Source organism: Anas platyrhynchos, chromosome 3 (assembly GCF_047663525.1).
Source record: "Anas platyrhynchos isolate ZD024472 breed Pekin duck chromosome 3, IASCAAS_PekinDuck_T2T, whole genome shotgun sequence".
NCBI lineage: Eukaryota > Metazoa > Chordata > Aves > Anseriformes > Anatidae > Anas > Anas platyrhynchos.
The window spans coordinates 39,388,298-39,412,363 of NC_092589.1; the positions used below are offsets into that span (position 1 = coordinate 39,388,298).

At 41.5% G+C, this 24,066-nt stretch overlaps 1 protein-coding gene across 1 annotated transcript in view; it reads right to left on the reverse strand.

Annotated features, from left to right (window-relative positions):
- EPAS1 (endothelial PAS domain protein 1) overlaps positions 1 to 24,066 on the reverse strand; it is a 117,402-nt gene extending 93,336 nt beyond the window's left edge. Inside the window, exon 1 of the mRNA XM_038177629.2 lies at positions 23,957 to 24,066. Within this exon, the coding sequence (XP_038033557.1) occupies positions 23,957 to 24,051 (95 nt within the window). The 5' untranslated portion in view covers positions 24,052 to 24,066. The remainder of the gene's footprint in view (positions 1 to 23,956) is intronic.

Sequence of the window (24,066 nt, forward strand, 5' to 3'; positions counted from 1 at the left end):
GTACGATGCAAATTCCACAGGTGAGCAACAGCTCCAGTTTGCACACTTGATCAGACAACAAGCTTTTACACAATATTTTGATTATAATGAAAAACTCTGATAGAGATTCGTATGAATTAAATTGTAATGCTTTATTCCCAACTTCATAATCAATTCCACATATTCAGACTCCATCTAAAAAACAGTGACTTCCAATAGCAATAAAATAGAACAAATTTTGCACGTGGTATTAACTAACAAGAAGTCAGAAATTGTATTGGGTGTCCAGTGAATGTGGCTACAGTATCAGAAAGCCTTTTCTTATTTATTTGCATAGGTTTCATTTGTCACTTCCTGGCAGAGGAAACCTGAATGCATGCCGACACAGTTACTGTAGATCAGAGGCACCTGATCTACAGCAACATCATGATAAATGAACTTGGTCAATTCACACTAGCTCAGGGTTTCCTGCCCTGGAAAAATAATGTATAAGTGTTCATAGCTCAGTAACTAAGACTGCAATATAAACATGCATCCCCCAACACACACATCTCCCACAAAATACCACAGTATTATGATACGTAACCTACAAAATCAGTGCAAATCCCAGAACTATGCTCCAATCAAATCACTTTCATTTTTGCCTTGTGTTTTATTTCAATTTTATTTGCATTCATTAGACATGCTAACCCTGACTCACTCATAGTAATACAAGAAAAAACATTAAGATGCATCACTGCTCCATCCTTGTAAGACTCCACCTGGAATCCTGAGCTCTGGGGCCCCCACCAAAATAAAGACACGGTCCTATTACAGCTATGCCAGAGGAGGGGCCATCAAGATGATGAGGGCTGAAGCACCTTTCCTATAAACCAAATCTGAAAGTGTTGGGGTTGTTCAACCTGGTGAAGTCTCCAAGGAGACCTTATAATGGCCTTCGAGCGCTTAAAGGGGGTCCACTGGAAAGCTGGGGAGGGACTCTTTTTCAGGGAATGCAGTGATAGGACAGTAGGGAATTGCTTTAAAGTAAAAGTTGGTAGGTTTAGAATAGATATTTGGAAAAAACATTTTACTCAGAGGGTGGTGAGGCACTGGACCATGTTACCCAGAGAAGTTGTGGATGCCCCATTACTGGAAGCATTAAAGGCCAGGCTGGATGGGGCTTTGAGCAGCCTGGTCTGGTGGGAGGTGTCCCTGTCCAGGGCAGGAGGTTGGAACAGGATGATCTTTAAGGTGTCTTTCAAACCAAGCCAAACCATTATTCCAAGTATTTAAAGCCTTATTATGACTATTATTAATATTGACTAAGAGCACCAAAATATGAGTTCTTACAACTGCACTGTTTTTTTAGTTATTATTTTTTAAACTGTGTGACCATCTGGCAAAGACTAAAAAGATTGCACTCTTCCAAATTTCAGAAGTCCACGAATTCCCCCAATGAAATACAGTTCCTACTTGTCTTCTTCATCTTGACTCCTTTCTGCAGGAGTTTCATTCACTTTATCTCCAGACCTCAATGCATGGAGAAGATTACAATTCATCTTTTCCAGTAATCTGTAATACAGACATATTGATCAAGAGAGTGTCTGTAATACAGACATATTGATCAAGAGAGTGTCCTTTAAGGGCAGTTACTCATGTTTCTTGGCTCTTTTCATCTGCTGTAAGTTACTTTAAAAAAAAAAAAAAAAAAAGTGTGCCTGCTGATGCCTTTATGACATTTAGTTATTCATCAACAAGAGACTGACTAGCAGGCAGCAAAACACAAATTCTGGTCTGGGGCTCTCAGAAGAATAGGTTTGATAGTTCTGATGTGGAACTGATACGCTTATAGTTAGATAAGAGTATATGGCTGCTGTTAATGATTTGCTGTTTGCCACCACACATGCTTGTTTCTTTCATGTAGGGGTGTCTCTCACCTCTAAAAAAAGAAACCCCATTTCCTCTTTGCCAGTACTTATCATCACGCAGAGCAGAAACACAAGAACCAGGACAAACTCACAGAAGAACAGTTTCTTTACAGCATTTTTAAGGTAGAACAGCTGTCACCAGGTTGCGTGCTTTACAGGAAGCCCCGCATCTTCATCCAGCACCATGGTTTCGCTCCTCTCCAAGGGCATGCACATGCTCCGTCGGCAGAGCCCCATCAGCACGAGTCGCTGTTGGGCCAGCGAGGCAGCCACAGAGGAGGGCTGTCCCCGAGCCAGAGAGCAGCAACAGTTAAGCCCCGTGCATTCCTGTGATATGGCCTCTATTTACTTTTGGCCAGATCATTAGCCAAAGACATGAGGAGATAATACCTTCTTTATCCCTTTATGAGCAGAGCAAGTAAGGAGCAATATTAGGGGCATTTGGGGTAAAGCAGCTTACATTTTGGATGACCTATTCCTGTTTTTTCATGGGAAGATTCAGGGCCATCTGCAGCAATGAACAAATGTATGCATCTGCATCAGCATTTATAATTGTGCTGGTTAACTCAGGTTCATGTTGTAACAACAGAAAGAAGAAAAGATCATCTTGAAGTTAGAAAGCCAACTCCCTTAGCTCTATGACATAAAGCATACGCTTAGTTTTTAAGAGCATCAGTAAATCCCATAGCGACTCGTGCCTGAGCACTAGTGTGCAACTACTGAAGTGTATTCAACTGGATCCTTAATTTTTAACCCAGTTGTGCAAACCTCTGGGACATTCCCTAATGAAAAGGAAGTTGCAAGAAATCACCTGCTTAGTCTCCCCAGTAATGAAAATGCAGTTGTCATTTCCCATTTATCCCTTATTAACAACAACAACAAAATATCTCACAGTTACATGACATTCGTTTAAAATGGAGCACTGAGGCAAAGAAAACAGTATTTGGATTATAGAGAAAGCCAGATGAAGTGGCATGTGCTGTTCTCCTTCAAACAGGACCCAAACAGGGTGTGGTAGGCATTTACAGTATTTTAACTATGTAAGTAACCGTACTTGGGTTTTTAGCTCCTGGATTCTTTATCAGGTAACATATGCGGATGAAACTACTGTGCTCTGAATGTTTCATGACAAATCCTTTCACTGGCCAAAACAGTTTCCTGTCCTGCCAGAAAAACACATTCAAGACTCATCTGGACTGGCAGTCCAGATCCAAAGCTTTCCTTGCAGACACCTCAGTGAGAGGGTTTCTTTGCTAGGAGAGAGGGCATAAAGATATCTTACACATAAGAAAACCATTTCAAATTTCAGATGCATACTCTGATCACTTTCAAAAAGAACATGTAAGCTAACTGGTAGGATGAACAAAGAGAAAGGTTTAGTAGATTATTCTTTTCAAAGGAAACCAAATTAAACAAAACAAAACCTCTTCCCTAAAAGGTAAGAAATTTAAGAATTAAGTTTCCAACAGCAATTAACATTTAGCTGTGAAATATCCACTACTGTTATTTTCAAAAATTTTTTCCTGAAGTATGTACCACACTGAGTACCTATTGTGGAATCTCCCAAAGCCTCTGGGTCTTCAGATTTGCAGCAAGTGGGTGGATCAGGAATCAGCCATCAAGTCATGAACATGCCCAGACCGTGTAATCACACAGCCATCTAAGAGTGACCCTTACACTTCCCTGTGTCTTCCCCTCTCCACTTTATATTAACTTGTTGCCAGCACTGGGCTGTAACCTCTTCAAGGATGGATCATTTCTTTCCATTTTCTTTTTCTTGCAAGATGCCCAAAGCACAGCCTGGAAATATGAAGACAGCTCCCAGGGTGTTTCACTAAGTTGGATGCAGTCATTAAGTAGCAGACTCTCATGTTTCAGCATTTGCTAAGTATGTGCCATAAAAATAATGTAGGTACCTCACTGCATCATTGTTTTCCAGCTGGATATCCTGCATGGGTTGACTCTGCAGTTTCCAGGTGTATAGGAAACTGCACTTGCACTACCCTAGAACGGATTTTGCATATAATGCATTTGCAATAGTAGCAGTTGAGAACTACAGAGGCTAGAATTAGAACTGCAAATTGCATTTCACGTTCCTTGAAGTATTAAAGGCACTACCCGGCATTTAATAGTAATTATTACACTACGAAGTATTTTTTGAACAGCTATCCCCTAGTTTTAGTAATGATTTTCTTACAACTATGTCAGCAATTCCTGACAAGCATGTCTTGCTTTTTTGTTGTTGTTACTTCTTCAAGAAACGTTTATCTCAGTGTATTCACTGGTAATTTTGGTAAAAGAAAAGGAATGCCTAAAAATTTTGAGTTAAGCAACTCAAAAAAAGCCTCCACCCTCTTACGCTTGCACAAGAGTTTGTGTAACACTTTCTAGCAGAGCTCCAGAGGCAGCAGGAAAGCACTTCTTTCCTATTTCAGCAGGAGGGCAACTGGAGGCCAGAAGACTGCAACTGGTGTTGACCAGGGGCTCCTACATCCAGCCCCTCACCCCATTCCCACAAATTCTTCAAAGTATCACGGCTTTGCTGAAGGAAGAGGTCCACAGCTCCACAAGACCAAATGAGCCACCTAATGGCTCACCACAGGAGAAAAGCATTTCCACCGTCCTACACCCATGCCAGCCTTACGTTGTGCCAGACCTGATGTTAATTAGACTATTCTTATCAGCCACTTTAACTTATTAAACCAGGAGGAAAACAACCCAGCAAAAAAATAAAGTAGATGATTCAATCTTAATACCAGGAAAAAAAAAAAAAAAAAAGTCTTACGCAGTTGGTACAAGGAAGCAAGCCAGACCTCCTCATCTTTCCAGTGAAAAACTGATGCATCTGCTTTTCTCCTTTTTTGGGCCAGAGACTTGCTACCCCCTTGCCTACCTGAGTAAGGCTACACGATGCCTTTGGGCAGAATGTTAGTTTTGGATCAAGATAAAAACAAAACAAAACAAACAACTGGGTAGTGATCCCAGCTCTGTCACAAGAGAAATGCCTGAAGTTCCTAATACTTGTAAGCATGCAACTGCACCTCCCTCCTCAACACGGGGAGAAGCACACAGGCTTCCCTAAAGCCCAGTGCTGAAAAAATCACCACTTCTGTGAATTTTCAGAAGATCTTGGCTTTCAAGCTCCCTGGGATACCTCAGGAAATGTGGGTTTCCTCATCCAAACCAGCCAATCTTGTAAATTGGTACTGTAGAAACCAGTGGCGGGTGTGGTTAGCTCATAAAACCACTGGAGAAATGCACTGCAGAGGCTCTCTAGCAATGCCATCAGTGTTCATGTGCTGCAGTAGCCACAGGCGCTGCGTTGAATTCCCTTTTCTCAGAGGGGAAAACAATACCAGCCCTGATCTCAATCTAAATTGCCTTACATCAACTGCACACCAGTCCTGCAGTAGCGGGCTGCTTTTCCAGAAGTTGCCTGGAATTGCTGGCACGTGGGGCCACCAGTTCGTGCTCTCCTGACGCCTCTCCCAAAAGGGGTAGAGGAGAAGGGGGGTGAAAAGCCTTTGGCCTCACCAGGCAGCTCAGGAGATGCAACATTTACTCGAGTACACTTTGAGACACAGGAACAGTGCAAAAGAAACAGGCATGTCAGTGCAGCACTACCCTATTAGACATACTGGTATAGGAAAAGTACTTTCTTTCACACAAGCCTTGAGACTGAAAGAGGGAGGAGGTTTACAATAACCTTTTGAAATTCCAAACAGGATGAAAAAAAAAATAATGTTATCACAGGAAATCTGCAACTTTGTGTGATACAATAAACATTTTGTGAGTTTCCTAATGTAACCATCTGCTAATGGCTGGTATGGATGGGCTGCCTCTAGGACTACAAAAGGCTTGAGAAAGCTTGCCTCACAGTTATGATACCTCAATGCACTATGCCAGCTGATAAGCAGTAATGCAGCACATTGCGTCTTCCACAAGTCATCTACAAGTTCGTCGGTTTCTCTGCATTGCTGTGGTTATCTCCATTGCTTAGTATTGCATTCTGACCTGGTCCTAGAGCACTTTCCTCCTTGGAGGGTCAGTTCTCACAAAAAGCAAGAGCCTGTATGTGCTTCTACAAAGAAAAGTGGCTGACTGAGTGCACCTAATGCAGAGTAGGTGAAAGACTTGAGGTACTCTAACACAGCAAGTAAAGTGTGAGACTTGACTTTTTTAAAACCACAGGTATTCACCGTTAACCATTTACTTTGGACTAGTTAACATCTGAATTCACTTTTCCCCCCTTGCTCACTGCAGTGAGCATATATTTCACTTTAAACACTGATGTCACATATGTTGTATTAGGAAGGTATTCACCTAGAATGCTGAATAGGAGAGCACAGAGCAGTTAATCAATAGTTTTGAAATTATTTCAGCATAACAGGAATACTAAGGCTTCACAGAGCCCAACTTGAGCAGAATGAAGCTGCAGCTCCTATAAAAATATAGAGAGACAGGACAAACCTTGAGGCAGTGAAGTTGATGAAGCCCGAGACCTCCAATGGACAGTTCAGATATTAAGGATCTATCCTTAACTAAACCACATGAGCTAGTTAAGGTATAAAATTGTATGAATGCATGAACAAGATTTGCTGCTTTAGGCCCCATCAGCCGCAACAGACTGTCTTTAGAGGCTCGAATCAGCAAGCATCTCTTTGTAAGCCCAGCGATAACCTAGAAGGATTTTTCATCTTCACTTCAGAAAGATGTAAGCAATCATGAAGGATTTAGAAGATCTTCAAAACAATTATGTGGAATGAGGCTCCTTCATAAGAGCAAAACATATCTAGTATGGCCGAGCAGTCTCCAGCAGCAATGGGAGACAGACCTGAGAATTTTTGAAAGAGAAGCCCGAAAGCAAAGTGAAGTTTCTCACATAACTACAAAGCCAATTAGTGTCACAGGTTAAAATTAAAATATAGGAAGTTAGCTGGTAGGGAAAAGTGTACCCAAGAATGATTCTGCTGTGAAGTAAATAGGAGAGGAAAGGAGAGGAAAGCAGCTGCGTCAGTCCAGATTATCAGGTACTGACCAAATGTGTAGGGTGTTATTTACTGGAATTATACGGAGCGCTGGGGATTAGTACACTTAGTAAACTGAGATAACAGAAAATAACACCCTATGGATGACAGACTTTTTGGTGTTTTTCAAATTCAAAGTCTAAAGTATTCCCCTAAGTTCTTGAAATAACTGGAGTGCTGCTAATTCAAGCATCCATCTGAATGCTTCATTTAAAAAACAAATAAAAATACTGACCTGATATTTTATATAGAAAGCTCATCCACATAGGGCAAAAAAATTGTTACAACTGATGACCACCATTTTGCATGCATTGGTTCAGTGATAAAACAGACTGCATAAAATACACTTAAGTACTGTAGAAGTCCTCAGAACACAGCTATTCCCAGAGCATTCTGATTTCATTGTCAGAAACTGAATCTTCTCAAGTTTACAGAAAAAAGTAGAAAAATGAACAGAGCACATAATTCTGCTGTTTCTTATCCCCATGTCTATAATATTGACTGATGCATTGGTTGAAAGTGTACATTTTTAATTATTTGGTATTTAATTACATTAGAGAACACAGTTACATTACCAGATTGGTGTCTCACTAGGGAGTAGTGTACTGGCAGGAACAACAGGCTACTGTGACCTAATAAGTATTTTCCAACTCCTAGACCTACTATGTCTTGCTGAAAACTGGCAGTATTTCCCGCATCTCCTTCCAGCTTAAAATAAGCTGTAACTGTTGTCTTGCCTAAAGCTTGGCATCTGTCAGCTTTATGGCACATAGATACACAAATATAGTAACCTTTATTTTCTGCATATTATATCTTTCCATTTATGTTGGTGAGAAACGTTTTTCACCAAATCTTCCTCTAGTTCCTTCCCCTTCCCCATAGACACTTATCTGCACACAAACTTCATGTTCTTGTCTATTTTCCCCTTTAGCTCAATTCTTCTCCCCCTTGGGAGCAATAACTCAGGCAATAGAAACTTTCCAGTTACATTTGGTTTTCCCCCAGAAATTAAAATGATACACAGTGGTAGAGGAAAAGGACAGCACAGTAGCAATTACACATGTTGAGTACAGCATTTGGGCTGCATATTTTGGTTGCCTTCTGAAGGTCCTTTTATTTTAGCCCCAGGCCTACTTGACTCCAGTAGGTCACTTGTTTCCGACAGCAATAAAAATAAAGAAGGAAAAAAAAAAGAGAGAGAGAGAAAGAAAGAAGCAGCCCTGAAAGTAGCGCTTTGGCGTTTTTTTTTTTTTTTTTTTTTTTCCAAGGATGTTGTTTTCTAGTCTGTCTCAGTTTCCGGTTCCCATGAACCAGCTTGTCACTGTTATGTTTGGATTCACTGCACCGTAGGAAAATGTTAGAAGGCTCACTTTCTTTTAAAGACAGAGACAGATTTTAATAGAAGCCACCTTGGTTTTCATGTTCTTAAAAATAGAAACAAAATCACACACACACAAAACAAACAACAACAACAAAAAACAGCCTGTTTTTTAAGTCTTTTTTTTTTCTCTATTTTTCCTCTTGTTTATTCCAGAAAACCCCTTTTAGCTTTACTGAGAGCTTGAGTGGTACCAAAGGTTCAGTGCTTGTCTTTTTGCAGCTGATGTATTTCCCTATGGATAACACCACTCTGTTGAGAGAGACGAGCAAAGGTTTGCCCTCTTCTAACCAGCCTGTCAGGAAAGCTAGTTCTTTTAGCCCTCAAAATGGTTTCACTTGCTACCTAAGACTGAGAGCAGGGCCTTCAAGCCTATTCAAACCCTTCTTATCTTGCACATCCCTCCCCACTCCAAAGAGAGAACTGGGGAGATACAAGCACCAGGTGTAACGAAAACCTAAGGAACAGTTTAAGGAACAGCCCTGTTGCTCTGCAGAAATCATAGCCCGGGTAAAACGAATCACAAAATCATAATCCCAATCACAATCATCATCCCAAATTGGAAGGGACCCACACAGATCATCGAGTCCAACTCCTGGATCCCCAAAGGATCACCCAAAAAAATAAGACAGAGTGTTGTCCAAATGCTAAATGCTCCCATACATACACACACATATACAGTTATATATGTTTTGCTACACCTTGGTCTTCAGTAATTACTGCAGGATTTAGATTCAGTAAGTTTTGTTTTGATAGCCTAGTTTCATAAGCTAAAATATCTGACCCTGCTTCGATAAAGAGTTTGAACTAGATGATCCACTTGAGCCTCTTCCAACCTGAAGTGTCTCACGATCCTAAAAGGTAATTAAACTCTCAGACTGCCCATCCACTTACATAGCTTCTGGACTTGACTGATGTCAACCCAGCTTGGCAAAGATATCAAAAGATAATTAAAGTCCTGGAAGGTTTTTAATTATTATTTTATTATTTTTTTTAAATTATGGGAGGATAGAGGAGAAAGATGAAAAATAAGTTTCCCCTGCTCCTTTCCTGGGAAAAAGCAGGCTGATTTGGAATGCTTTTTCACAACAAGACATATTGACTGGCCTACGCTCTTCAGCTGTTTATGTCTGCAACTCAGGTAAGTCAAAGAGAAACTAATGATCACATCAAAGTCCAATGCTCCCTCCCTCAAAACGCTAGCCTTTCTACAGTGGTGCTCACACTGAGAGACCAGCCTTCACGCAAAAGACACCCACAGCTCCAGCTCGATGCACTGGGGCTCTTTGGCACACCCTGAAATACACCCCATATTCCTAAACAACAGCCAAAAAAAAAAGAAAAAAGAACCAGCTTAGGCAAACCATAGGAGAGCTATCACATACTTCATGTCAGTGTACAGATGTGTTGCTTTTTTCATCACAGTTTCACTCCAGAGATGGCTGCTACATGCTCTGTCAATTATCTCACAGACAGTAATCTCAAAAACTTCAGGATGCTCCCATACCTCAGAATGTTTTCATCCCTGAGGAGAAGTACGAAGCAGATTTGAAAGTGAGATTTGACCCTCAGTCGGCAAAATACCCTTGTTTCTAGGGACACTATCTCGCCTGGGCTAGCTTAGGTAGAAAATTTGAAGGCTCAAGCAGGAAAGAGCCTGGGGGTGACAGGTGAGGAGCTCCAACGCTGCCTGATGGCAAAGAATGCCTTGCAAGTGCCGTGTTTACGGTGCCAGCATCAGTAAAGAACAGAGTCTGCCTGCAGATAAGTGGATGGGAGATAGTGGGATACCTCTCCATAAACAGACGTGCAGTTCCACACAGGAGCTACAGGTCCCAGTTTGCAGCTCTCTGGTTTTTACCCTTCACTCCTTCCCATGTGATGTAGGATAAAATATGCAACAGAGACTGAAAGCTTTAAGGAGGCCCCCCACAGTTATTTATACATATGTTTAGCACACAAACAAACCCAAAACATGAGAAAAAGTCTTCCCTCCTTTGCCAGGTTGCATATGCACACAGCACATTTAAATGCATCATGTATTTGACTCACAGCAGCAGGGGGACTTGACTATGTTGCTAAATCTCCATATCTTGGCCCCTTGCTATGGTGGACATGGGGTGCTGTACTGGTGGATATGAGGCTGTACTGCAGCTTTTTTTCCACAGTTCCTCAACTTTGTATGGGAGAACCAGCCTGCCCACTGCACTAGTACAATTTGCTGGGGTTGGGGTGAGAGACATGGGGGAACATTGCAGTGGTGCCACATACCTGCCCAGGGCAGAAGGAGCTCAGCACCAGCACGTGGTTTGGGGTGGGCAAGGAGAGGAAGGGCAGGAGTTACTTCCTGTAAGGACCATCCTTCATGGAAAGCTGGAAATCCCATTCACATCCATGCTGGAATTTCTGTGTCCTGCCTGCACTCTCCTGTTTCCACTTACACCTCACTGAAACATCAATGTAGTGGTGGTTACACCAAGAAAACCTGAAGGGTCAAACTGGCACCTCAGAGTGTAGTAATGCATTGATCTCACACCTGTCACGGGTTGCACAAGCATATGCTTTTCTGTGAAACCAAGAGCAGCACGTTTTGGCTCCCCCTAGGCTTGTGTGGCTCTGGACAGGTTCCTTACCCCCTTCAAAAGATTCATCATAGGGACTGTTACCAGGAAATATTGATTTTGCTGGCCTCCTACACCAGGCCAGCAGTCTGCTTGGGAAGCCTTCATACCCCTGTGCTGTTTCCTCCACACATGCATTTATACAAGGGACTCTGCTATTGGTGTTTGAGGAACCCTTTCCTGGGACTCCACAGCCAGAGGATGGAGCCTGCATGACCTCCAGGAGCTGGCGGTGTGCCCACCACACCTGGAGACCCCCACCTCAGAGCTCCCAGTTTGTTGCCCACCCATCGCATGTTACATTTGCTTCATGTGAGCAGTTGTGTGCAGGCAGCACAAAACACTGCCTGCCTGAAAGAAATCAATAGAGTCCAAGTAATTTCAAAAAATAGAATCAGATGCAATAACCTCTTACATAAGTTGTGGTTAATAATAAACCCAACTTTACTCAAGTCCCAGTGACTCTAGTCCTAGTAGTGACAAGACAGGAGATAACTATGGGAACATATTGAAATATTTACTGTGATTTGATGAGTTTATCCTTCCTGTGCTAACTTAATAAGGAAGAGACATGTCTGGGGCCTCCGCTCCCTCATATTTTTTGGGGTTGCTCAAGCAGGTTGTATCAAACATCTGACTTCATAGTCTGATTGCAAACGTTACAGCAGAGATTTCTGAAGTGTGTTACAAGGAAGTCTAAGATGTAGAGATCTACCAAGGTGGATTCTCAGCTATCTTTTGAATTACCTCCTTCTAAAAATCAAAAGGTGAAACCCTATTTAAAATAAACAAACAACACTTCCACCGGTTGGATAATGGTTTCCGAACTGAGCTCTTTTAGAAATCTATCTTGGCAGCCATTGTGCTTCTTGATTAGACAAGACAGCCTTTATAAACCATGCTTGCTTCTGCCAAACAAAAACCAGCAACCCACAAAAGCAAACTTGCTTGGTCAGGGAATAGAATGAAATTCTGATAAACCAGATTATCCATTTAGGGACCCTTTGAACTAAGAAAAAATATTTTCCCTCTGCCCCCAGCAATCATAACAAGTGCCTTAAATACCATAATAGAAGCTTACAAAGCTACCTGAAAGCAGGCTCAAGCCTGCCTGTTCCTCCTTGTCAAGAGGCTTTATTTGAGCAAAGTATTAAATTGATACAGCTATCAGCCATACCTATCCTTTTCTACAATGAAGACAGTAATATGCTATGTCAAGTTAGAGACAAAGAGATATCCAACTCTTCAATAGCTGGATGACTAAGAACATGCATTCCAGGGGCAAACAAAGGAAATGAATTTAAATACATTGAAATGCAACAGTTTCAGCCTCAGAGATATTAAAAAAAGAACATGCCCTATAAAGGAATTTACAGGGTCACAACACGGTAAGAATATTTATATTCCTTCTAGACAGTGCTAAATGGATTTGCAAAGCCTCTCTGAAGCCTAGGTTACAGATTGCTTCAACTTTTCATGTCTCAATAGCATACATGCTGGTGCATTAATAGTATCTGTAACCAAGGCAAGTTCTTTAGATACGTTTGTTAAAAGCAAAACAAAACATATATTTAGTCACATCAGATTATCTGTTTTTCTTCAATTTGATGGCAGAAGTCCATCCCAGATATTAATTACAGAGAACACTTCAAAGCAAAATTATTCTCAGAATAATCTTGGAAGAAATGCCCAAAACGCACTGTTCAATTACAAGCTGAATTTACTTTAACATTTTTGACAGAGTCCCTATTTTTGGCTACTTATGTATTTGCTTTTGTTCTGTGTACTTAGAAAGACAAATAGTATTTGTGAAAATACAAAATAAAGGCATATGCATTGACATATTTATCACTTTTCCCATATCTTATGAAAGCATCTAATTTTTAATTATTGGTGATTTTTTTCTTTTAAGCACTAGACTTTTGAACTTTAACAATATTCTAACATATATATATATCTAATGAGAATGTGCATTGCATGCATGCTGTGATAACGACCAGCATCTCAAAGGATTGTGGAAGGAGCGTTCAGGTACAGATCCAAGCGGTAGCACTGCAGCAGACATCCAGCACGCAGAGCACTGGAGCAGGTATTGCTGGATCACAGCATGACCCTGGATAAGGTATTTGACTGTTCAGCTCCAGTTTCTCAGTTTGTGAAATGGGAACATTAATGTTTAACTACCTAAACAAACCAACTTGTACACATGAATACCGAAAAGGCCATGGTACTTCCACATTAGAAATACAAGTTGCATACATGGGAGTTCCTTTCATCAAGAATCTGACCTTTCTTTTTCCCCCTCCCCCCCAAGCCTCCTGCAAAAAATTGTCTAGAAGAGTGACACAGCATTGACACAAAGCCTCATAGCCAGGATAACTTGGGGATTTAACTTATCAAAGACAAGGTCAAAAGTTAACTTGATCATAATCTACAGGTACGTATGAGAAGAGAGAATAGCAGTAACTAGAGGGCTCCATTTCTTAGACAAAAGCAAACAAGCACTAGAAATTCAAATTACACAAGGATACAATCAATGTGCCAGAAGGAACGATCTTCAGATCAAGGCTGAAGAGAAGTTTCTGTAAGATATGCTAGGTTCACTCATAAGTCACTGGGTTACCTGCAGGCATCACTGGCTGAGATTACACGTTTTCTTTGCAGAGGGTCAGGTTAGTCTACCTTAATGCATTCTTCCAGCCTCAATCTAGAAAATTATTTGTAACCACCACAAATTGAATTAAAGATCTAAGTACATATCCATATCCCAGGGCTCTTAATAAAGCAGGAAAAACTAATACTGAAAGTACAGAAGAAGTACTATCAGCTAGGACATGGATAAACTTTCTAGGGAACATTACCATCAACTGAATATAGTTTTAAAAAAATATTTTTATTTTTTTTGGTGCACGTAGGAGAAATTGGAAGGCAATTTTTGCAGAAAGGGGCAGTGAGGAATGCAAACAGCAGAGGGTAGCCCCACAGCAGGTATAGGGGAAGAGGGAGGGACAGGCAGTAGAAAGTTACTGTGCGTCAAAAGCCTCAGGAATGAGAGCAAAGGTTTCACATCAGCTATCTCACTTCTGGAAATATTCTACTTCTTTCACCTGTAAGCAGTCTGTCTTCTTTCCCAACTTGAAATCTTTCTGTAAGAATGCACAAGAGCCTGTTTCTTTTCCCTTTACCCACTCATTTTGAGCAAGGACAGGTAATCGGCACTCATCAAATTTGAACAGCACAGTCTTTTGAATAATTAGTCCAGCTGAAAATAGCTGGTAGTGGAGACAGACTTCTTGGACCCATACCTCATTTGAACAAAGTTTATCAAATCTAGGAATTCAAAAGCCTGCACTGTTAGGCTGCTTTTAACCTTCCCCATCATGATTAAGAATACTTCAGCATCCACAAGCAACATCAAGTGATACAGGCAGCTCTTAAAGGGGCAGTGGATGTTAAAGGTGCAGCTCGAGGCAGGGATGAATTTGGATATTCTCACCTAGTCTGTTATTCCTTCACATATCCCAGAGCCGCAGCTAACAGCTGTCTTCTGGATGCAAGCCCACTTCATACAAATAATTAAACACATAGAAATCTCACAAAGTAGCGCCCGATTCCCTGGAAATTCTCCCCTCTGGAATTAGACATCTAAACAGGTTGCCTTTCCATGAAAAAACAAGATATTCATGTTCCAAAATAACCAGAGCTCAAGTAATCCTCTGTTCGGATACAGAGAATTTAGGTTTAACCCCTCCTCTTCTGCATGATCTAGAATGCAAATACGAAACTACGCTTTCTATCTCCTGGAGACTCAACAGGCTATTGCACCCTTAAGGCATTCTGGAGCAAATGCTGGTGAAGATTGTGATGAAACGATGCACTGCCTTTAGTATTACATTCCAAAATGTTACCTTATTTACTGTAAACATCCATGAACTTCATGCACACGTTCTCTTATCTTGCGATTCAAAGGTAGTTGGCTGCAGAGACCAACAGAAACTGAACCACAAATACGTTCTGTGATTTGTTATTTACTTTCCATCATTTACCAACACAGACCTATACCCAGCTGGCAAGTAGCAAGGGATTTTTTTTTTTAATTATTTGTACAAAACTTCAAGTTTGTAGAGTTGCAAGCCTTTATGCTGCCAAGTCAACAGTAAATTAGGACAGCTGTATGTAAGCACCGTGGCACGTTGCCCATTTACATTTTCAATCCACTCTTTAGATATAAAAAGAATTAATCCAATCTTTTAAAATATTGCAATTATACCACTGCTTGATCAACAGGTTGGAAATCCTGGTAAGCGATATGAAAGTAAAAGGTTCCGGGAACTACTTCAGATGTCACTGACGATACAAACCTTTTGTCAGAAGTCCTCTTTTTCCAAAGACTTCACAGAAATCAGTAGAACACAGTATCTAAGAGGTACTTAAAATAGCTTTTGGTGGAAGCTGGGCACCTACCAGTCCTTAAGAGACAAATTATTCCCCACTTGTGAATCTCTCAAGTACATCCTATTTGTATTCCTGCCATCAAAGGAAAAAGTCTTTCCTTATTGTGGGAAATACCCACTGACACATGCAATAAGCTAAGCAAAGTACAGCCCAAGTTCTGCATTGTTTATATACCCCGTGCAACGCATTCGAGATGATCAGGGCTCTACGGGATGAAGTTTGGTCCTGAAATGGGAAGTACCCCCCACCTGGGACAGACGTTCTAGATCTCTTAGCAATAATCAAGTATAAAAAGAGAGGAAGGCAGTGAAATTTTCTACTTGCCTTTTTGGGGGGTTTAAGGTGAGGGGTGGGTTGTTCCCTTATGCATCCAAAATGCAGCATTCTGCAGCAGCCTAGGGCCAAAAAAAGCCAGGCACTAATTCTTGCCTGGCCTCAAACTTCCTCTGTTCTGTTTTTGCATCCACTGAGATGCCCAGTCTGATCTGATTCTGATTACCCCAGCTGAAACTGCAGTGTGCTCCAGGAACTAGCAATATCTAGGCACCCCGCATCCAAACAGGTAGGCACGTCCCGAGCACACTGAACTCACATCAGCACAATAAGATAAAAATGCAGCTGCTCAGTCACAGAGATGAAAGCTAGGCTGCTTGGTGCAACATCCAGTTTCTGTACATCAGTTCAGCAGTTACACTTCTTCCCAAGAGAGCACTCCAACCATATGTCTGGTCCTTCCTTTAGAAACCATGGCGTCAGACAGTCAGGAATGTAAGGGTCAAACTACAGCCTGATCTGTGACATGGTGCTTAGGGAGCTCAAACAAGAGCCCTGGTTTTGTTTCTTGCTCACTACTAACGCAAACAAACAAAATGCAGGGATATTAAGTAAGGGGATGGAAGCTACAGCTTCCCATTCAAATTATTCGAATAGAGAGTCTTGCTCCCTGTTGTATTTGCAGTACCAGGATTTCAACAGGCAAAATCTGTCAGAAGACACCCAGGTTGTCACCTCAGTGGTAGAAGATGCCTGCTTGGCCCTTGCAGCGTAGGGATGAGAAGTATCTGTTTCTGATGAGAATGTACTCTGTCTGAGTACATTTCCACCTCCAGATTGTGGCAAAATAGATCAGAATGGCTTCCACTTCTCCCATCATAGACCACAGCATAAAAGAGAAGAGTGAGCTCATCTTGTGGATCCTCAGTGGATGACCAACTTTCTTTGCAGCTCTAGCTTTACTTGACCCCTACCTTAACATTGATAGGCTTACAGATATACCCCAACACCTAGCATTTCTTAACAAATGATTCTCTAAAAAGATCATGTCTGGCAAGAGTTTGGCCATTCTGAGTAAACCCCTTCTGCATCCAGTTTTGGTCACCGAAATACCAGGCACAGGTATTTGGATTGCACATGAGAATTACTGGAGGCAGACTCCAGGGCATGCAGGGGCAAAGCATCCAATTATTTTCTGACTACGTGACAAGTAAATAATTTTAATTTTCCCTCATATTCAAAAACAAACAAACAAACAAACCAAAAAACCAAACCCACAATGTAGCATTTAAGTTGTCCTTTTCTAAAACTAGCAGTTATTAAGGAAATCACTCCCTTACCCAGTAGGGCTACATTGCCAAGAGGACAATGACATTTTGTAACTATAAATAGAACTTTTGCTTACATGTAGATAAAGGTAACCAAACCTTGGTGCTCCTCTGACCACACCTTGATTGCTAATGAGCCTTGACAAGGCAGATCAGGTGCCTCTGCAGCCTGTTCAGGAGATGCATTTCATTTTGGCAGCTCTCAAGCAGACCACATACTGCTTTGCTGCTGTAAGCAGACTCTTACGCTGTAATTTGACAGGCACATTACTAAGCAGCAATTCCAACTTTTGCAGCCCCTTGTCCCTTTTCCTCACTCTTACTCATTTGCTCTGCACTCATTCACATTATGCCAGCACATTTGCTCGTGCGGTTGTGCATTCAGACAAATAACGACTGACTCAGGTTAAAAATAGCCTACCATAAATGTTTAGTTTTAGCATGGGACTACTCATAGTTTGGTCCAACCAGCCCAACTCTATTTGGTGTGTACCAGTAAGCGTGTAGAACAGGAACAGAAAGTAAATAGGAGGATAGGAGAGCTATCTCTATGAAAGGTGTGTTCAGTCTCCTCCCACAGCTTGCACCTTGCCCTCCATCCATATTGCTGCCACCCAGCCCTGACCTCTATTGTCTTCCTGGTTGGCTTTTGGCAAAGAGGAGACGTAGTAAGTTCTGGGTTATTAAGCCGTTGGTTATATACATCAAGAGCCCTCTTGCTTCCTGTTCAGGAGAAAGCAAAGACTGACCATGCTATGAGAACCTCTCTGTTACCCTCAGAGCACCCTGTTCCAACACATGGGCCCCCAGCCCACCGTGCCCTCCAACACCTCTCCAGTCCTCCTCTTCTGCAGAACCACACAAGTGACAATAAAGATAAACATCATTAAGAGGTCTATACTACCAATTTTGCTCCCTGCTTTACCTCAATTATACATTTTTCATTAGTCAAGCAATGGACATAGGTGAGGAGAGAAGGATAAAGAGGCCCCCAGTACAGCAACATGAGTACATACCAAAATGAAGACTGCAAGTGATAAACTGAAGGTTAAAATATGACCCAAAAAAAAGTTCTTGTAGTTCAAATCAAGTACAAACATCATTCGTTATAGGAAGGTTTCACAATACAAACAAAACAATCCTTTCTTAGTCAGAGATACAACCATGTAACTTGAAATTAAGATTTCAGAAAAAAAAATCCACCCCCAATTGGCATAAGACTCATTAAGAGCAGTTTTAATTTAGTTTTTGTGTTTTGTTTTTTTTCTTTTCAAAAATTGAAAAAAGAAACTAGGCTGCCTAAAGGAGAAAGGAAATGGTAAGAGAGAGAATAGACAGCAAAATTTGAATAAAAGATGAATCAAGGAAGTATTTCTCAGTCTGCAGTTTTTGAGATATTTCAGCAGCTGTCCAAGCAACTAAGAAAAAAGACAACCCACGAGCATGTTTCTTCTTGCAACAAACAAAGTTGAACAAATATAGCCAATATTCAAAACACAGTCTAGCACCTAGTTTGTATTTAAAATACAATTGTCTGCAGATTTTTCTCCCCTAGGAAATCTGAGAAACCTCACTTCAGGGAAGTAAAGTGCTTTAAATCTTTTTATTTATAGAGAGACTGGGGGCATGATTATAAAATTCTTCAAGGAATTATTGTGTGCTTCTTCTAGACATTCAATCTTAAAGACTGTAATGATGGTAAATATATTCAGCAGAGATGTTCCTTGACATTTTGTGAACATCGCTGCCTGAGCCACAGCAATAGCATCCTTTCTTCAAATTGTTTCATGAATACAAGAAAACACGTGGAGAATTGATTCTATTGTAATATAAAGCACTGTAAGAAAGTGACTGTTTACATGAGCACAGACCAAGAAAAAGAAATCCAAGTAGCCTTGCCTTTGGGCTTCTATTCTCACTTTCTTGTTGCATTTTTGTGGGGGGTTAAACTTGCACAAGATGGAGCAGCTCTAATAGTATGGTCTATATAACCCTGCCTCTGTAAGCTCTCTGAGATCAAGCTGTACAAGCGTAAATCCTCTCTCACAGGCTCTAATTTCACAAACACTTTTGAGGCTGGAATAAGCCAGCACTGCTGCTTAGGGAAGTCCTCCCAGCACCGTCAGACCAGATCTTCACACAGCACATACAAACGAAGCCAGCACAGGGCAGAGGCAGCAGGGAATGGCTGGACTCTTCCGCTTCACAGTGGTAGTGCCACTGCAGCCTATGCCAGCTCACAAGTGCCTGTGAGACCTTAGCCTCAGCCTCCATTTACAGCGATGTTTATAGTGCTTTAATTAATGCATTTTTCCCATTTCTGACTTGAAGGTTCTCTGTAAACCTAGCAGAAGACACTTTTCAGTGGCAGTATTTAGCAGAATCTCCTGCTACAGTCCTCATCCTTCTCCTCCTGCAAGAGGTAGCACTTTCTGGTTGACTCTACCCTGCCTGCTGATACAAACTCCTGCAAAGCTCTCCTAATGTAGCAGAAGGGCTAGCCTCAACACCTCTTCCACCAGGCTAAGAGGTGAGCCTTTCTGTCACTTCCCAGAAAACTGTAGAAGTTCTGTAAGTCACTTTACCGCATTGCTTCCCACAGAGATTTGCACATCTTTTCAAACACCTATACAGGGAAATTACCTCTGGGAGAAACAAACAAACAAAAAAACAGGAGCAATTATATACACACACAGGGTGAAGAAACGAAATTGACTGAAGCCAACAGAGCTTCCCTCTGCTTTCCAGCTAACGGCAGCTCAGGACACCACCCACCACACCACATTAATAGCAAATGCGCTGGTAGCCAAAAAAAAAATCCAAGAGAGGTTGACAAAAAGAACTTCATTTATACATCCTGCCACAGCCTGTCCCACTCCAAGAACCATCCCAGACAATAAAAATAATTTCCATATTCTTTCCACAGGCTCCAGGACAAAGGGCAAAGCCCCCATTGTTCAAGTTAGCACCTGACCACAAGAGACCTCCTGTCTCATTATCTACATCAGGCCAAGCGTTAGTTGTCAGCCAAACTCAGTGGTTTTATCTCCCTTCAGGACAAATCTAACACAGGTCCTACACTTGCTGTGAGGACAACCACAAAATAACATTAAAAAAGTCTAACTTCATATCAGAAAAAAATAAATGTTTGCCATTAAACTAAGGATAAACTATGCACAAATTAAGCTAGCCTGAACCTTCATCCATTAGTTATATTTCAATCTTTCAACGAGGCAGAGAACTATCAGTAATAGGCAGTTTTTGCACATGGATAAAAGGAAACAATCCTGCCCATCCCACTCATCTCTTTGCAGAAGCAAAAGAAATGCACAAGCATTGCTTTGCCACTGTGCAAGCCTAAAGCACAAAGAAACTTCATGTACAACTCCTTTTTCTGTCCTCTAGTCATCTCCATAGTGAGAAAGGGACAAAAATTGGCTGCCCTTAAAGTCAGAGGATCCTGTCTCATAGCTTTTGCTCTTCTACTACTGAAACCACACAAAACACCTTGCCAGTATAGATCAGCCTCTGATCCAGAACTCAATTTACTAAAATTACAGTACATCAGAAGCAGAGATCAAGGAACAGTTATTGAAACTTTAATATGATGTTGATATTTTGAGGAATATTTTCTCTCACCAGCTCCTCTTAGTTTTATTTTTCCTGACAAATATGATCAGTAAAACTTACCCACCATCAACCTATGCATCAATATAGAGTGAAGTGTAATGGTAGTTTCTTCTAGAAATAGAGTAATAGACTAATGATTTTACTCAGTTTATGCTCAAGTGTAGACTTCACACACCAAACTTTTTTAGTACCACTTAAGATTCTTACATCACATATCAGTAAATTCATTTAATTACATAAAAGCAAAGTAGCATGCTCTATTTTTACTATATTCTGTTATACCACCTATACCACCTTGCATCTAGTAAAAAACACCAGAAAACTATTTTTGAGAGGGAGGCAAACTCAGACACAGACTTGGCATTCGAACACAATCTAGCGCAACAGAAGCCTGACTGAAACTTTCATCAGCTAGTAGAAGAAATAGTTCAGTTACAAATAACCCTGAACCCCCAGATTCATGACATTAGAAAGCTACTGGAAACCCTGAGTGCTTACATACACCATGTAGTTGGTAACAGGGAAATACACACCTCACATATCAGAGGTTTTACAAGGGAACAGTAAATTCTCCCAACACCTTTAAAAGTTAAGTCATGTTTCACAACTAATTTTACCAGCCTCTTCACCAAGTATACACAAAGGCAAATGACATTGCCCTTCCCACCCCTTAAACTAATCCCTTACAACACCACTTCAGAAATCAACTTCGCTGCTTGGTACGCTACCTGTATTTCTCCAGCAGCTAGACCTGGAAACCCATCTCAAGAGAGGGACAAAAGCACATCTTCAGACATGACTGCGGGACATGCTCAGGGCCTGCTATGGCCACCGCAGCTCCCATCAGCCCCAGCTGTTGGTGCTGGCTTTGGCACAGCTGCTGCTCATTATGCCCGGCCAGCTCCACATCACTGCTAAATGGCCTGCACCTGTGATGGGAGCAAGGCTTCATGCTCTCCCAACAAGCTTCTCCAGATATGTTTGGAGGCAAAAAACTCCCAAACCCACATGTAGTAGGAGATGAGTAAAGCTGCTGCCAAAGCCTGCCAAATGTGAATGAGGAGGTTGAATAATGTGACCTACATGTGGAGAACTGAGTCCATGAGTTGGACTCAGTGAGCTTTGTGGGTCCCTTCCAATGCTGGGTGTTCTATGAATAGCTACCAGTAGTTATGCTATTAAACGCTATAAAATGCTATGGGAGCCACAGCCAACCCTCGATAGGGAAAAGAATAATTAACATATGTATAGATTGAATGAGTAAATCGTTTAGTCAGTGTTTGGAAAACAAGGAACATAACTTTTCCTTAGCGAGGTGGTTGGGGCATAGACTGGAGAGCACAATATGTCCAAGTGATGTGGTAGGCAGAGCATTTGGGCTGAGGGAGAGAATGAAATGCTCAGCAAGGGGAAAGAAAATGCAAACTGGTATTTTTTTCTCTGAAAACTCTTCACAATGCAGCTCCCCTCCCCTGTTGTATCTTTATCTCATTAAAAGATCAGCCCTACTCTGCCAAAATCTGTCTCCCTTGCCAATTCTTTAACTTCTTCCCAGACTACCTCTTACACAAAGAATCAGCACTTGCTTTGCAAGCACCACCTTTGAGCAGGAAGCTGAGAGACATCAAAACTCCCATTCCGTACAATGCACATCAAGTACTGCACTGTGCTCACAGCTGTGACTGCACCTATTGATTTCCAATCTACCTTTCAAGTACAGCTTTTTCACTCCTTCCTCTGTTTCTCTCATCTACCTGTTCACTCTTCATCTTAGGTTAGAAATGGATTTTAATGCAAGAACTATCATGTTAACTAAAAATGTAGATCCCCACACAGTGGGATCCTGAGGTGCTTGGAAATATAGCTATCATCTGAGAAAACGTGTTAATATTTCAGGTGGACAGTGTTACTTTATTGCCCATCAATCATATCTGGGCTTGTTACAGTTTTTCAAATGGGCAGTATGAGTCAAATTCAGCAGAGATGTAAAGATTATTCTTCAGAAACAGGTTAGTCATTGAACGGCCATTACAGTATTACAGTCTTCACTGGCATGGCATTCTGTGGGTGTGAAACATCATGGAAACTTCATGCTCAGCGTACAGAGAAAGCCAGGAGAGAAAAAAAAAAAAACACATGACATAGAAAATTAACCTGAGGCTTTTCCAGGGTGGATCAATATGTGGGCATTGCATGGACAGAATGGAGGTGCCTGGAGCTGGCCTTTGGAAGGAACTAGATTACAGTTCATATAAAGTGCAGATCCTTTACCATCTTTGCACATTTAGCACACCGCTTCAGAAAGAGAAAGATGTGGCATCTGAATATGCTTGCTACACTGTCAGACCCTGGAAGGCACTTATACAGATTGTTGAGTAGAAACTCTGAATCACTGCAAAGCAGTCAAACTGATGCTCACTTTGCCACTCCTAATTATCATTGCATAACACACAAAAGAAAGGGATGACAATACATGTTTTTGAAAACATATCACCATAGCAGATGTCAGCCCTTCTTTTCCATTGTACTTATGCCTATTGTACACCCAACAATGAAATCATCTGTCACTTCAGCTATCCTCAGGAAAGAGAGTTGTATATATTCACACTGACATGTCAAGCAACAAGTAAATTTGATGGATATCAGCAATATTAAAACTTACAATAAGAGGAAAAACTGTGCACTTCTAGATCCTTGTAAAAAAAAAATCCTTTCTTTTTATAGCTTTCAAGTTTCTATTGGCTGAAAGAAAACACAGGAAGAGGAAAATAAAGGCTGGGGGGAAAGGGGTATAGCATAACTAGCAGCACACTGTGGAGAAGACACATGATTAAATCCTAGCTAGATACCTCCTAGTGCTGCACTCCAAATAATACTGTTAAGGGCCTCACTTGTTCAAAAAACATAACTCTCAGGTCTCTAGTAAACGCACTGCACCTCTACTGTTCCCAGCACAGGAATATCATCAATACTCCAAATACAATGCGGGTGACCTGCACCTGTGAAGCAAGTGTGCACTGGTTCTCACCCTGCCCCAGGCTCCCTCTGCCCTGTGGCAGGAGAGAATGGCTCGTACGCTCCAGGGGGGGCAAGGCAGGGTAGGGCGAAACAACAGGAGGCTCCAGCCACGCGGAGGTCAGAAGAAGCAGCTGCTGGGCTCTCACCAGCAGCGCAAACTGGCGGAGGGAGTGACCTGCACAACCCAACGCCATCAGGAAAAGGGCCACTGGTCACCTAAAAACAATAGAAGACCCAGTGCCAGGGGTCTTCTCACCCTCTCCCAAGCCAGGAGTAAGAGATTAGTTTTCCTCATTGAGCAGTCTCAAGAGGAAAGGAGAGGTAGCAGAGCACTGACCTTATTCCAGAAGTTGTGGGGAAAAGCAGATGGAAAGGTCCCTCTTCTAATGAGCTCAGCAGTTTCCCTGGGGCAAATTTACAGTGCAAATGCATTAGGAATCAGAGCAA